The following is a 15,648-nucleotide window of genomic DNA, read 5'->3' as shown; positions in this document are numbered from 1 at the left end:
GAAAAATTTTTGTTATTACTTTTATAAATAAATCTAAAAAAAAACTATTAAATAACATTTAATATATAAGTAACAAATAAACAAATAATAGAACTCAATTATAAGTTTCAATTCTTTTCTGGAATCTTGCATTTAATACATCTTCGTATTCTTCAGGAGGTTCAGGCAAAGGAATGTTTAAATCTTTGCACTGCTTTATCTGTTTGTCTATTTTCGTTGCAGTAGATCCGGCTCTCATCTTTATCACGTCAATTGCCTCTTTGATTTCATTTAATCTGACTTGTAACCAAAGTAATTCGTCATCACAAGTCAAAGTTATTGTACTGTTTGTAACTCCTTTCAAGCTGAAGAACTTCTGTTTCTGCTTATCAACTTGTTGTTGGAGCTTGTCTACTTTGTCTTTCAGTTGCTTTTCCATGTCAGAGTTGTATTTAGATTGTAAAGAAGATAAGCTTTCTTTCAAAGCATCACTTTCAATTCGAAGGAAGTCACTTCTTCTTATGCAATCTTTCATCTTTTGTCTTGCATTTCTCAAGTCATCACACATTGATTTGATATCAAGCTTAGGAGCAGCAACTTTCTCTCTGATCTCTTTTTGTATCGATTCATTAATTGTTTGTAAATCAACAACTTTTCTTTCGAGTTTTACTAAATCTATTTCTCTTTGTTTCAAGATTTTGTCGACACCTTCAAGTCTCTCCTTCCTTCTGTCGATTTTCTCTTTGTCGCTCATGTTCATCTTGATCTGTTTAAGGCGCTCCGGTTTCGTGTTGAACTCGTTAGCGTTGATATTCTTTAGTTTGGCCATGAGACCATTTAATTCATTTGTTTTTCTGTCGTTGGCCAATCTGATGACTGAAAGCTCGAGTTCGAGTTTTGCTGCGGTATCTCGCAAGTCAAGAGCTTGCTGTTGTTGAAGGAATGCTTCCGATGTCTTTTGGTTGTTCTCGGCAATCTGATTCTTCAAATCTTGGATGTCAACACTACTTTTTGCAGAAACTTCAACGTCAACAGTAGATTTTGGAACATCTGTTGGTTCTCGACTGTAGCTGGCAACATCATTTTGAATGGAAAGTCTGGAAACTCGTTCTTTGAACTCTTTTTCTCTTGTGTTTTTCAATTCTTCGTTAATTGATATGTTTTGATCGCATTCAAGTATGGATTGTTCGAGTGCTGATATCTCATTAAAGATCTTTTCATGCAAGAGAAGGTTCAAATGCTTTTGTTGGTTTTCAGTATTTCGATAATCTTGTAACGCGCTGTAATCTGTCATAATTTCTGTTGAATTATATTGTACTTCCTTGTCCTGATTATAACTAAGAAGTTTGTCTTCGGAAATGATGATTCCTTCAATGTTGGAATGGAATTTCTTTGGTGGTTTTTCGGGATTTTCATCATTTTCTTGGTTGTCCTGGTTACTGTGGTGTTTCTTTTTGATTTTCTTTGGCTTTTCCGCTTCATTTTCTTTAGATCCGTTTTCATTTTCATCTTTTCCTTCTTGTTTTGCATCAGATGTGTCTGCTCCGACTTTGTGTCTGTGTTTTGTACCTTTTGTCCCATCTTCGTTTTCTGAATAACTGTAATCATATTCATCTCCGTTTTCTTTGACAACATGGCGAGAGAATTTCTTTCCATTTGTATTTTCTCCATTTTCAGCTTCTTGATTTTCATCTTTTTCCTCGTTTTCTTTATTTAATTCAGAATCTTGTTTTTCTTGAGCTTCTTTATCCTTATTATCTGATAAATCTCCACCTAATTTGTGTCTGTGTTTTGTTCCTTTTGTCCCATCTTCATTCTCTGAATAACTATAATCGTATTCATCTCCATTTTCTTTAACTACGTGTCTTGAATACTTCTTTCCATTCTCAGTATTGGGTTGTAAGATTGATTCTCCTGGGAGTTTCTCACTGTTATCAATTTTAATGGTATCAATACTATCACCTCGAGCTAAAGAACGGAGTTTTTCGTCTTCGAAGTCAGATTCATCAAGAATATCGATTAAATCAAAATATTCGTTTGGATCCACATCGTTTGACTGGCGTCTTTGTGGGACATTCGTTAAATTTGATTCTGTATTTTCAAGTTCTTTGTAAAGTCGATTATTTTCTTTTAGTTTCTGTTGCAATGCTATGAGTAATGGTTGTAACTGTTTTCCATTTTCGCTATCGTATTGAATTGCTTGTGCTAAAGCAATTTCTCTGTCTCTCCGAAGTCTCGCGTTATCTTCCTTAAGTATTTTATATTGGTTATTCTGTTCATTGATCATCTTTTGGATTTCATCTGCATTTGGATTGTTTTTAAGCATTTCATATACTTGTTGTTCAATTTGATCTGTATCTTCTTTATAACGTTTTGAAGCCTTTTTCATAGCAATAATCGTTTGATTTGGTGTTTGATATACTACGTATTTCTTAAATGTTGCATTTTTAATTCTTAATTTTTCAAGTTTTGCTTGATTTTCTCGAATTTTATTATCATATTCCTTAATTGAAGCATTAGTTTTATCTAGTATTCCGCATCTTTCTTTATATGATTGTAATAAACGTTCGTTAGCTGAAGTTACGGAGGCAACAGCTGATTCTAAATGACTCTTGTACTTACTATATTCACGATTTTCATTGTCCAAAGATGAAAGCGACTCATGGAGGCCTTTTATCATCGCTTCATCCTCCGACATAATTTTTTGCTCAAGAAAAAAAAAAAATTTATTTTGAAAATATGTTAAATAGTTAAAATAAAATAGAAAAATTCGAATTTTAAAAATTTAAACCGAAAAAAATTCAATAATCAATCAAAATTTTGAAGGAAAAATAATCGTTAAAATTTAACGCGAAAATAAAAACCTGTTTATTTATCACGTATCAAGATGGAATTCGTGATTTGTAATTTACTCCAAATCAGGGCGATGAGCAACACCGAAGAATCCCTGTGCGCCATCTTCTTCGAAGTCGTTCTTGAATGGATCATCAGTATCACCCATGACAGAAGTAGTCCACAATGGGTTATCATTTGTGACTGGTGCAGATGTGCTATCAGGAACCTGCATGACAGTTTCTTCAGCCATTTCGACAGCTGATGAACTTGAATCGTCATCCTTCTTCTTGAGTAATATGAAAGCAATGAGACCAGCAATGAGAATGAGGAGAAGAATACCGCATCCGATACCGATGTACAAGTACATGTTGTTCTTCTTTGGTTGAGCATCAGTTTCGGCAGCCGAAAGTCCAATTTCACCAAGACCAATAACTGTGTCAATTGTGATAAGTGTATGATAAGTATATTTACCATCACTTGTAACAACAACCCATGAGGATCCATCCCAATATTCGTCACCAGATTTGAATTCACCAACGGTAGTTGATGTTGTAATGATGACAGAAGTTGTAGTTGTTGAGATGGTCTTTCCGGATCCAGGTGTTGTGATGATTTGTGGTGTTGGTGGAGTTGTACGTGCTGGAACATCTGTGGACTTAGGAGTGCTGTGTGGTGTACTGTGTGGTGTGCTGTGAGCTGTGCTGTGAGGAGTCTGGAACTTTGTTCTCATACCATCACCAGGAATTACTGTAATTCCTCCAGGGAAGTTATTTGGTGGTGTAAGGCCAGAGAAGACTGTTTCAAATCCAAAGCTTGTTTGAGTTCCGATATCGCGAATTGGAGTTGGGAAGTGGCTGTTTGTTGTTGCTCTTGGTAATCTTGTGATTGGAGTAGCAACATATGTATATTCAGTTGGGGACACCACAATAACTACATTTGGAGTATCAGCTTCATTACTAGGAGATGGTCCTGTAATTACTGTTTCTGTTGGAGTTGTTAGAGTTGGTGGATCATATCCATCAAGTCCATCAAATTTACAGATTTCATTTTCAGTTTCAATGGTAGAACCATTGAAATCAAGGACCTGGAAACTAGTTGCATTTGAAAGAAGCTCGCTGTTTCTGACCATGGAAACATGATTATTTGATATTCCAAATTCAAAATTTTGTGGGTCTACATCATTCATTATATCTTGGTAAGATTTCCATATGCAATAACCCTCAAGGAGAATTTCATGTCCGGATCCGTCACCAAATGATGTACCTGTAGTAGTAGCAGTATCTTTGCTAAAGCAGCATCTCTGTGATTCAACAACACGGCGTTGGTAAGTTGGTTCATCTGTTGGAAGGCGTCCTTTCTTTGAATCAGATACAAAACTAATTGCACCGCCACCACGACCCTTTTCGTGTGTAGGGAAAGATGATTCGTTGAAATTTGAATTTCCATCAAATCTGTGTTTGAGTGTATAACTCATGGTAGATGCATCTTTAGCATTTACAATGTTTTGGATGAAGGCGCATTTAATGAGTTTAAGCGAGTCACAGTTTGCAGATGATATAGCGCCACCGCTAAAACTACACCAGTTCTGTACAAATTTGCAATCTTCTAAGTATACCTCAAGGCCAAATGAAATTGCGAGACCACCTCCCATTTGAGAACCAATGTTCCGTAGGAATATAAGTTTACTGGCAATGAAAGTAACTGAAGGGGAAAGATAATTATAGTTATCAGTTTTCATGAAAGCGCCTTGGAAGTAGATGCCACCACCAAATTTGAAAGCATGGTTTTCTTTGAACATTATGTTATCCATTAAAATAGCAGAGGAAACGGAGCAGATACCTCCACCAACTGCAGCTTTGTTTCCCAAGAATTGTATTTGATGTTCATCTTGTGCTGATAATACACATTGGCAAATGTGGAGAGCACCTCCTGAGCCAGATGTTCTTCCGGAACCAAACGCATAGTTTTTTTCGAAAGTTGTTGTACCAGATATAACGATTGAGCATTTGAAGAATGTATATTCTCTGTGCGTAGTAGTTTTTCCTGTGTTTATAGAAATATCTCTGTTAAAATGTTCTGCGAATTCCGTAGTATTTTGTTGAGTCTTTTTAACGAATTGGGGTGTATCTTCAAGCTGTAGAATTTCTTCAAAAAGCTTGTCTTTATCGAGAATTGGTTTTTGATAAGTTAAGGGTGCACACGAGAGGATCATGTAAACTTCAGAATTTAGAACCTTATTTTTAGGCATTATCTTGGCTACCTATTTAGGCTCGAAAAGCAAAAAATATCAAAAAATACAACTTGACTCCATTATGACCCTTTCATGGAGGTAGTTTTTATCCGCTAGTATTTTCCCTTTGAATCTCTTTACAATTCGAAATCAAATTCAAAACTCAGTAGAAGAAAGGAAGAATCGACTTACTACGGTTGTAATACGAATAAATACATATATTTAATTATTTTTATTTACATAATAATTGTTTGAAGCTCATATTCCAACAAATTTTTAAATAAAAACATTAAAATGTTGAAAATGTTCATATATTTTAATAGGGTTTTGGCACTTTATTGAGGAATTACTACATACATAGTCGAACTGAACTTGATATTTTGAAATTTAAATTATTTATCAAAATTAAAATTTAACTTGAAATTTATAATTATTTAGTCATATGTTGCATAATTCTAAGTAGATTTTGTAAAAAATCAAGAAAGAAAAATTTTAACGTGCTTTATTTTTTCTTTTTTATAATAATACATATTATTATATAATTAACATATTCATAATGTTTCACCCTTTCAAAAATATAATCCTCCTCCTCTCAAATAAACGTACATACGGGTGGCCTCTTTTTTCAAAAAAAAAATTTGAAATTTTGGGCTCAAATATTAGAGATTTTTTCAACCTTCAACGATATATATTGTCTATATCAGACCTCCTTTCTTTTTGATACTTAACATTGTTCCTAAATCTTAGCCGTTAAGGCTGTTCTGAAAATATTTTTTTTTCGAAAAAATTCGAAAAAAATTCTTAAAATTTAAAATAGGGATGCGACGGTTTTACGCCATGACCGTTTAAAAATAGAATAATACGCCATTTTTGGGGCCGAATGGCGGGTACTTCGTACCCGCCATTCGGCCGAATAACAAAACAATACAAAATTATCGCCGTCCTTTTTTTTTCTTTCTTTCTTTCTCTTTTTTTTTCTCTCTCTCTTTCTTTTCTCTTTCCTCTTTTTACTCCTCTTTCTCTTTTCATCATTAAACGTAGAAAGATATATTAATATTATTTTAAAATTAAAAAAAAAATAAAGAAAGTATAATAAGTAATTATTTAGTTATCAATATATATATATATGTAAAGTGATAATCTGAGGATAATCTGAGGAGGAGTCTGAGGATTAGACCGAGGAGTAGTTTGAGGAGTTTGATGATAATCTGAGGAGTTTGAGGATAATCTGAGGAGGAGTCTGAGGATAATCTGAGGAGGAGTTTGAGGATAATCTGAGGAGGAGTCTGAGGATAATCTGAGGAGGAGTCTGAGGATAATCTGAGGAGGAGTCTGAGGATTAGACCGAGGAGTAGTCTGAGGATTAGACCGAGGAGTAGTTTGAGGATAATCTGAGGAGGAGTCTGAGGATTAGACTGAGGAGTTTGAGGAGTAGTCTGAGGATAATCTGAGGAGTTTGAGGATAATCTGAGCATAATCTGAGGAGGAGTCTGAGGATTAGACCGAGGAGTAGTTTGAGGATAATCTGAGGAGGAGTCTGAGGATTAGACTGAGGAGTAGTTTGAGGATAATCTGAGGAGTAGTCTGAGGACTAGCCTCAGGACTAGTCTGATGAGGAGGACTTTAAGGAGTAGTCTGAAGAGTAGTCTCAGGAGGAAGATCTGAGGAGTAGTCTGATGAGGAGGGGTCTAAGGAGTAGTCTGAGGATGATGAGTAATCTGATAAGGAGTAGTCTGAGGATGATCTGAGGATAACCTGATGACTAGTCTAGGAGTGGTCTAATAAAAATGTAAAATATTTTCAAAGAAAAAATTCTATGAATTTTATATTTTAATTCTTAGCATTATACTGAATAAAATAAACATAAATATCAAAATTTGAAATTGAATACGCCAAAAAATTGATAATCCACATTCAATATTTTGTAAGTGGCGTACTTTTTGAATACTCGCCATACGCCTTGGAGTTCTCAATTTTGAATTCGCCTTTATTTGGGCGACCTCAGAAAAATACGCCATTAAGAAAATATTGTATGAGATTTTAAATTTGAACACGCTCTACCTTAAGGAATTAAATTTATTAAGATATATTTATATATAATAAACGATTACTTAAAAAAAGTATTTCATCGCTTATGTAAGTTTCAAAAAAATCACGAAAATAAAAAAATCAAGATTAAAATTTTATTTTTAATTTTTGAATTTCTCAAATGGCGAAATTTTTGGGCGAACAAAAAAAATGTACGCCCGGTCAAATGGCGTGTTTAACGCATCCCTAATTCAAAAATCCCTTAAGGGTATAGTCCACTAAAAATTTTTAAGTTTTGACAATGAAAATAAGCTCTGTGACCATGTAAATATATATCTATGCAAAACGAGAGGTTATGCCATAATTTTTTTTTAGTTATCAAATTTTCCTTTTTTTGAGAGAAGTCTCTCAATAATTTGAGAAGAATCTTTGATATAAAGAGATACACATTTGTAGAACGAAGTAAGTGTTTTCCAAACATTTTATATGTTCATCCTGTATAACAATATAAAGCTGCATAGTGCCATCTTGTGCGTTTGCTATTTTATGTACTTTTCATTGAGATAATCCCTCTTCTCGGGTGAATTTCACAGTCAACTCAATTTTAAAATAAAGATTTCATCAAAATGATTTCGAAATTCGGATATTGATTATATAAATAGCACTGTTAACATATTTTGGATGAGTAAAAAATACCTTGTTTTGTATGCATTTAGTACACCTTTATTTTTGATTAAAACTATAAAATTTTTATTCCTTATATAATAAATAGTATATGTTACATAAACATGAAATTCAATAGCATTCAATTTTGGATTTTTTAGATTTGGTAAATTTTAGAAGAAATAAAATCAGCAATCAAAATAAAGAAACTTTTTTTGTATCTTCTATGATTACCTTTTGGTACTAAATTTTGCATTAATAAGTAAATTATCTGTATTATTCTGTGAGCACAAGCCCTCAGTTATGCTGGTAGTGAATGATGAATCGTCATTTTGCGAAGAGAACGCGATTATTAAGGTAATTTTGAGAATTGTCTTGAATTATTTAAAATTAAAGTTAATTGAATAGGTAGGATAACTAGCCTTTGCTAAATTTGTATAATTTGACCTTATTCTAGTTGGATCTGAGAATATTTTGCTGAAATAATAAATTATATCGCCGATTTATGAAAATTTCTCTGATGGGACCGACTCGCTGAAACGTATTAGTGTTAATGGTAACTTGTCTGAATTTTCAAATTTTTTTCGAAATCCAAAAAATCACAAACAAAAGCATCAAAATTAGATTTGCATTTAAGGTTTTCATTTTTTTTGGAAAATAAAAATATTTTTCCCCAATAAAGTTTATTTTTACTTTTGAGAGGAATAGAAACGTTATTTTGGAATTTTGAAACAACAGAAATGTTCCATTTTTAATGTAGATTCTAAAATGGGGTCAAATTTTTGATTGAACCGTTATCCATTGAAAAACCTCGATTTTAAAATGTTATTCCAAAATATTCATCTAATGATATAGTATATATTTATTAATTATTACTTTTTATTCAATTTTCACTTTTGGCGGGATTTCATTTTTTTGTTGTTGTATGGGCCATATTGTTCACCCAAAACGGAAAACAAAGGCAATGCATAACATTTTACTCCACGAACGTCGTCGACTCTCAGCGCGACAGATGCTTGGTGCTTGCATAATGACCGGAATGCCATATACAAAAGGTGCTCGCTTTCTTTCTCTTTGTGGAACTAAGCCCCCTGTGAAGAGTGGTGTCATGAGACAACAGAGATTTTGTGACGATAAGATTAGAAGACTTAAAAGTATTTCCCTAATGCTGTCGAGAAAGTCCTTCAGTGGTTACTTATCCATTGATGCAAGATGGACGCACAGGCGAAACTCGCCAAGTTGTACAGTAACTGCGCTCGATGCTGTCACAAAAAGAGTTCTTGCATGCGTGAACATCAACCATATTGGTGGAAACAGACAGCATGCTCAGTATTCCGGAGCTTCCAACAATATGGAAAGTGCTGGAACTCGAATCATCTTGAAGCAATTAAAGAAATACAATATCTTGAAAGATGTTAAAGAGATTATTAAAGACCGAGATAACAAAAGTGTCTCTGTCTTTAAAGAATTTGGCGTCTCTCATCTTGAAAGATTCGATCCAGGTCATGTATCAAAAAATATCTCAAAAGATTTTACAAAGTTCTCAGCTTCTCATAAGACAGTTGAAGTTTTCAACGACAAGACTCAGAAGATTGAAAAAATAGAGAGACCTTTCTGGGGTCTGAATGCAAGCCTAAGTATGTGGCTTTGGTCATGTTTTGCCGAAGAAAATATTGACAAACGTACGAAAATGTGGGAGAATTGTGTCTACCATTACGTAGGCAATCATTCTTTTTGCGAACCGCACAATTACAAATGCTTTGAATGGCAAAAAGGTGTCAATTCGATCCAACTTCAATTCATGCTCTATGACTGGGTTCACAAATGGACACCCATAGTTTCCAAAGTTTCTTCCATTGGATCTACCTGCATGAATGAAGCGTTTAACTCCAAAATTGCATGCTATTTGGACAAATCAAGAGCCTGGAAGAACATTAACATTAGAGTTAACGTTGCAATCTTAGAATGGAATGATCCAGAGCATTTTCTCGGAGATATACAAAAAGCATTACATCTTCCCCACTTCCAGAAGATTGTGTCAAATCATTTGAAGAGAATTGTTACTCCAAAATGATATTGAAACAAAAAACTGTTACAAAAGGTTCTAAAAAACAGAACAAATACAAAAAATCCATTCAGAGTGTACCAGGAGGAGATTATCAAGTTTTCAAGTCCGAATGGGAATCAGAAGACGAAGACATTGATGACTTTGATTAACGAAAATTACATTTTATTTATTGTTTTTGTTTTTAATTAAATTATTATTATGCTCATTTTCTTATTTTGATTTTTTCTCATTATGATATAAATAATTTATTAATGCATTTATCCAATAATTATGCTATGATATTTTTATGCCTTATTTCATTTCTCTTATATTTGATAATCTGGTAAAATATAGTTCAGACTATAATCATTTTAGATTATTGATATATTTATATAGGTTAGAATAAAATTAGTTTCATTTTCTACTTTTATTTTGAATTAATAATTTATAATATCAAATATTATGGCGTAACCTCTCCTTTAAAATATAGATATATATAGGCCTATAGAGTTTATTGGCACTCTCAAAACTCTAGAATTTTGAGTTTACTATACCCTTAATTCCTGAGGATTTTGGAAAAAAGTTTTTACATAAACATGTGTATATTATATGAAGTATATTGATAAGGTAAAAATCAAATTTTATTGCATATTCATCGAGAAAATAAACTAACGAATCCCTCAAAATTGAGAGGGTAATCCTCCTCTCAAATAAACGTACATACGGGTGCACCCTTAAAAAAGTAACAAAGATAACATTTTGTCACTTTTATAAATTAACAAATGTAAAATAATTCATTCAAGTAGATTTAGCTATATTGTTTAACTTAATTATTTTAAACTTAATCTAAAAAAGCAGATCAATCAGAAAAATAATTTGATTGAATTGAGATGGTTGATATCAAAATTTAACATAATATGATTTAAATTGATTGATGAAATAATATTTTTCAAACCAATGAAAATTGTGTCAAATATTTTGAAAGAACACTTAAAGATCATTTATTAACATAATTTTATATACAATAAGTTTTTCCTTCTTGACAAATTTAGCCAAAAAGTTTTCTCACAAAACTAATTGTTTCAAATTTAGAAAATGATATAATCAGATTAATTAATATTAAAGAAGCAATTGTATACATTTTCAATGAAACAATTCTGTTTCTGTATTCAATTGGGTGGAGAAAAATGTATTAATCATTTTCGATTTAAATATAGCATCTTGAGACGTTTAAATTCCATTTTTTGGTTTATCTCATAAATTTCCAACCATGTAAATCGTCAAAAATGAAGAGAAGAACCTTCGAAATCAGGCACAGGCAATCCAACCTAATGCATATATTGTTGGCTAAATATTGTTTCAAATAGAATGATTTTTCGAATAATAAAAAAAATTCACGATTTTTCTTTTTGCATATATTGGATTATATTAACAAATTGAAGTGTAGTATTATGGCTAACCGAAAATCGATTAAAAATCAATTTTTAAGGGTCCACTGTAAAAATTGAAAGTCTCTCAAAATTGAGAGGCGATTTGCAAATAATCGTTATCGTCTTTTTTCGAAAATCCACTTTTCCTAGTGTTCTGATTAATATTTTGTGAATGGAATAATGAAGTATATGTTTTTGTAAGATGGTAATATATTCTATCACTTCAAATCGGATAAAAATTGCAAAATCGGCGAGTTTTATAAGAACATGATTTTTTCGAATTTTTTCGCTTTTGGATGCGTGTTTTGAAAAATAGATATTTTCGAATTTTGATTTTATCTTAAGTATAAGTTTTATATTAGGAATTTTTTTGACCTATTTCCAATCATTAATTCCGGTGTTTTTTTAGGAATTTATTTGAGAAGAAATTAGGAATTTCGCTTTTATGCTATTACAAACTAATATTATGATGCATGTAGTTTATATTCATTGAGGCCAATGCCGGGATATCTTGCATTTAAAAAAAATTCAAAGAATTGACAATTAGATAGCACAAATTTAATTCTCTAGACAAAGTATTATTGCTTATATATTCAAAACATTATCCTTAGTTTTGATATGTTGGCCAAAAATTTTCGTGTTATTTTTTGTGTTTAAGCATAAATTATGTATTTACTTATGAAGGATAAGCATTTTATTCATTGTCATAAATATGCACCATAACAAATTGATAAAATTTTAAAAAATTGTGTATTTTAGCGGGTATTATTTTGGCCAATGCCCGTTGTTACAAGATTTAATATTAACCATATCAATAGCAGACTCAATGTAAAAATTTAGATATATTTTTTTTTTCATTATTCAAACTTTGATAAATTTTAGTATAATGAATGATTTTGTTTCGTGTATGATACAGAAATGAAAAGCTTAATTAATACTATTTTGCATTTTTTCAAGAATGTTAGAGTATATCTACATTAAAAAATCAGATTTGAACTGCGATACTGCATCAAATTGATGCATATCTGATAAGGATCTCAAAAGAGTAAAGTTAATTTTTTTGAGTTTTTTTAAGTTTTGGGCCTTAGTAAAACACCATCTCGAGCAATATTTTTGGGACGACGATAGGTCTTATTTGGCCTTACAGTGGACCCTTAAATTCTGCTTTTGATAATCTGTTGAAGAATGCAGTATTAAGTTCACAATTAGGTTCACCCATGATATATTATACGAATTTTCTTGCAAAAAGATATATGGTAGCAAAAAAACGATAACTCTTTACAATGAGAAAGTATTGAATGTAAAAAAAAACAAAGAATTTATGAATGAAGTTGAAATTACATCATCAAGCAGCCTTACTTTTCGGGATTCGCTAGGAACAAATACTCTACAAAGGTGTGCTTCGTCATTACTCACATATTCCAAATCAAGAATTGGAATGAACGTTTTAATTTTTGTTCATACTTTCTTTTCTCCTCTTCAACTTCTTGCATCATCGTTTATTCTTCCATATTTTAATACATTGGATTCTGCGGATTATTCAAGCGAAATCAGGAAATTCTTCTGTTTCTTTGTAAGAATTCTTGATTATGATACAACTTTTGAAAAGATAATGCTATGTCAAAGGATTGTATTTTTCGTTATCATTATACTATTCATCGGAAACGTATCAGTTTACTTTTCTTTATACTATTTTAAAAGAAGATTATTCAGTATTTCAAATCTCGGATTCTGTTGCATGCATTTTATATGCAGATTCTTCTTACCATGGTCAGCATCCCTATTTACAATATCCATTTTCGATTTGTTTCGAAAACAAGACTTTACATCTTTTATAATTTCATTAATTGCCTTCATCATTGATTTGTTTTTTGTTTTGTATGGGAATTCTACACTCACATGTGCCCCAACCTTTTATCCTGGTGTCGGAGCACGCTGGGTCGAAAATAATCTCGGTGATATATTGACAACAGCCATTTTCATTATAATAGAAGCAGAACATAACTTCAGTTACAATAAGATCACAGATACAGTACTTTCATGTATTGTTGTCGGACTATTTATCATTATTTTCTCTTCATATTGTAATGGATTAGTTTTCACATACATGCAAGTTAATGCATTCATATGGGCTATATCGTTTATCACTATCGTTAACTATATTTGGGATATTTTGTTCACAGCAGGCGTTGTTTCTTCATTTTCTTCATTTCAAATCACAATGATCGTTATTTACCCTGTTTACAAACTTTCTTACATCATAGCTTTGCATGTAAATAACAGAATTTTGGTCAAAATCATGGAAGCCGAAGAACAAGGATTTGCTTTCTTAGATATCCATTGTCCAACGAAATGGGTTAACTACTGCTGCATAGGATTCGAATTGTCCAACTATAATTTGGCAATGATTAAGTTTGGAATGGATAAATTCCAAAATGATACAATAACAGCGAGAACTTACCTCAGATTCGCTATGTTGTACCCCAACCTGCAAACAGCAGAGTTAAGCTATGGTTTGGGAGAACTTGAGAAGAGAGCGAAAGGAAATATTTTTGATTTAATTATTTTATCGACTTTTAAGATGGAAATAGCAAAAAGAGATGACGGAACAAATTATACAAAGGCTAGGTATATCGATATCACCAAATCATTTGTTTCTTCGTTCTTATCTTACACTGTTCAATTTTGGAAGGAAATTAACGCTTCCAGATCCAATCGTGCAATTTCTTTGGCCATGGAAACTCATGAAAGATACAAAGCAGCTATTAATATGATAAAAGAACTGAAAATATCCGGGTCTTATATTCAATTTCTCAGAACAAGTTTGCCTCTTCCATTTTTCGGAGCTCCTCTTTATGTTGATGACCAAATCACCTCCGATTCCCGTAAAATGTTCCATATGCCGTCAAATACAACAGAATCGACAGAATCTAATGAGCTTCAGAAGCAACCGTACTATCTAACAGGTAAGACTGTTCATGAAACTCTTGCCAAGAGGTTTCTTATCCTTCAAAAACTTGTTTTGATAATTCCATATATATCATCTCTTTTAATTATTGTTTTTTCATTTACTATTGTGCATAGCATACAATTGTACCCTACAAATATCCTTTATTTGTATGAAAAATTCACAAATGTCAGCAATAATATTTCATCTATGCTTTACGCGTCATCTACAGGCTATTACATTGAACAAGAGAATCTTAATAATTCAATGTTCCTTAATGGTTATTCGAAAAACCTCTTTTCCACCCAACTTCTGAATCATACTCAAGATATCAATGATATTTCATTGAATGTCACAAGCCAACTTGATAAGTTGTATACAACGTTCAGTACCTTTAAGTATCTGAACCTTACTCAGTTCATTCTCGATCAAGGAATGACAGAATTTGTTTTTTCTGACGAAACAACACGGAATTTCACCCTATTTCCGGCCATCCTGAACACCTTGATATACTCATCGTATTTATACAACGTCACTGACTCTGAATTCCTTTCATCTTTTAGGAATTCGTTCACTGTTGTAAATACGATTATGAAATTCATTTCGAACTCGATTTTCCCGATCAAAGAGAGCATGGTTCATAACATGCACAGCAAAGTAATGGATATTCTTTATTCCGCTTATGTTGTTTTGTCAATTTTATTCATTGTCAACTTATTTTTCATTATTTATCTGAACAAAGCCTATGAAAAGTACTTCCATACTCTTATGATGATACCAAAGAACAGGATTTCCCTAATGATTGAGAAGATTGAGCATTTAATGCACAAATCTTCCAGAATTTCATCAAAAATTGAGAGCCCAAAGGCTTTTTACCTGAAGTAAATGATGGGACAAACACCTCCAAGACAGTTTTCGACGTCTACAGAGCGTTCTTTGATGCTTGTTTTTCATTGTATCTTAGTTGAACTGTTTTCCATAGTTGTTATCCTTCTTTTCGCAAGCAGTATGCAAAATAGACAAGATAAGATATATCTCGGCGTTGAAGAAATGTCATTTGTCTCAAATGTCTCATCTTTAATCACTGTTACAGGTGGTTTAGTGGCTTTAAAGGTCGGAAATGAGTCCAGATACAGCAAAGAAGTAGATTCAATGCTCCTGGATGTATATAATGACCTTTTAGTCGTTAAATCAATCTTATTCATGGAAAATATCTCAGAATACTACACAGCTGAGTATATTTTCAGGGAGAGATCAAGTACATTCCACTCTCTTGCAGGAGCAATTAACAGTTTATGTATGAATTTGCAGGTATTCATAAATTCAAACTCAACTTATGAATTTAATGACTCGCTCGTACAAGAAATATTTACTGCTCTCAATTGTGCATGGTACATGGTCGTTCCAACCCAAATCAACATGATTGTTGACGACAAACAGATTTGCAGTGGGTCAGTATGAATACAATGACATTCTATGTTGTATTGGC

The 15,648-nt window shown here is 32.3% G+C and overlaps 6 protein-coding genes across 6 annotated transcripts, besides 4 other annotated features; 3 read left to right on the top strand and 3 right to left on the bottom strand.

Annotated features, from left to right (window-relative positions):
* Nucleotides 1–94: 94 nt before the first annotated feature.
* On the bottom strand, nucleotides 95–2,677 carry TVAGG3_0957450 (uncharacterized protein; the record flags this gene model as incomplete). Its single annotated transcript, XM_001582805.1, has 1 exon — nucleotides 95–2,677. The coding sequence occupies one exon, from the start codon at nucleotides 2,675–2,677 to the stop codon at nucleotides 95–97; it is 2,583 nt and encodes an 860-aa protein (XP_001582855.1).
* Nucleotides 2,678–2,829: 152 nt separating this feature from the next.
* Nucleotides 2,830–5,026, bottom strand: TVAGG3_0957440 (bifunctional inhibitor/lipid-transfer protein/seed storage 2s albumin superfamily protein family; the record flags this gene model as incomplete). The annotated part of the gene is made up of 1 exon (XM_001582806.1): nucleotides 2,888–5,026. The coding sequence occupies one exon, from the start codon at nucleotides 5,024–5,026 to the stop codon at nucleotides 2,888–2,890; it is 2,139 nt and encodes a 712-aa protein (XP_001582856.1).
* Nucleotides 5,006–5,858: a mobile genetic element.
* A 286-nt stretch (nucleotides 5,859–6,144) lies between these two features.
* TVAGG3_0957420 (uncharacterized protein) lies at nucleotides 6,145–6,828 on the bottom strand (the record flags this gene model as incomplete). Its single annotated transcript, XM_001582807.2, has 1 exon — nucleotides 6,145–6,519. One exon carries the CDS (start codon nucleotides 6,517–6,519, stop codon nucleotides 6,145–6,147), a length of 375 nt encoding a protein of 124 aa, XP_001582857.1.
* Nucleotides 6,829–7,338: 510 nt separating this feature from the next.
* Nucleotides 7,339–7,360: a mobile genetic element.
* Nucleotides 7,361–8,705: 1,345 nt separating this feature from the next.
* Nucleotides 8,706–10,338: a mobile genetic element.
* TVAGG3_0957400 (uncharacterized protein) lies at nucleotides 8,748–9,793 on the top strand (the record flags this gene model as incomplete). Its single annotated transcript, XM_001582808.2, has 1 exon — nucleotides 8,748–9,793. A coding segment is annotated over one exon (1,046 nt), but the record flags the coding sequence as incomplete, so codon positions are not given.
* A 932-nt stretch (nucleotides 10,339–11,270) lies between the features above and the next one.
* Nucleotides 11,271–12,365: a mobile genetic element.
* Nucleotides 12,366–12,533: 168 nt separating this feature from the next.
* Nucleotides 12,534–15,044, top strand: TVAGG3_0957370 (uncharacterized protein; the record flags this gene model as incomplete). Its single annotated transcript, XM_001582809.1, has 1 exon — nucleotides 12,534–15,044. The coding sequence occupies one exon, from the start codon at nucleotides 12,534–12,536 to the stop codon at nucleotides 15,042–15,044; it is 2,511 nt and encodes an 836-aa protein (XP_001582859.1).
* On the top strand, nucleotides 15,045–15,620 carry TVAGG3_0957360 (uncharacterized protein; the record flags this gene model as incomplete). The annotated part of the gene is made up of 1 exon (XM_001582810.1): nucleotides 15,045–15,620. One exon carries the CDS (start codon nucleotides 15,045–15,047, stop codon nucleotides 15,618–15,620), a length of 576 nt encoding a protein of 191 aa, XP_001582860.1.
* Nucleotides 15,621–15,648: the final 28 nt, after the last annotated feature.

This window comes from Trichomonas vaginalis, chromosome I, assembly GCF_026262505.1.
Source record: "Trichomonas vaginalis G3 chromosome I, whole genome shotgun sequence".
NCBI lineage: Eukaryota > Parabasalia > Trichomonadida > Trichomonadidae > Trichomonas > Trichomonas vaginalis.
The sequence above is the reverse complement of the archived record's forward strand: the minus strand, read 5'-3'. Positions and strand labels throughout refer to the sequence as shown.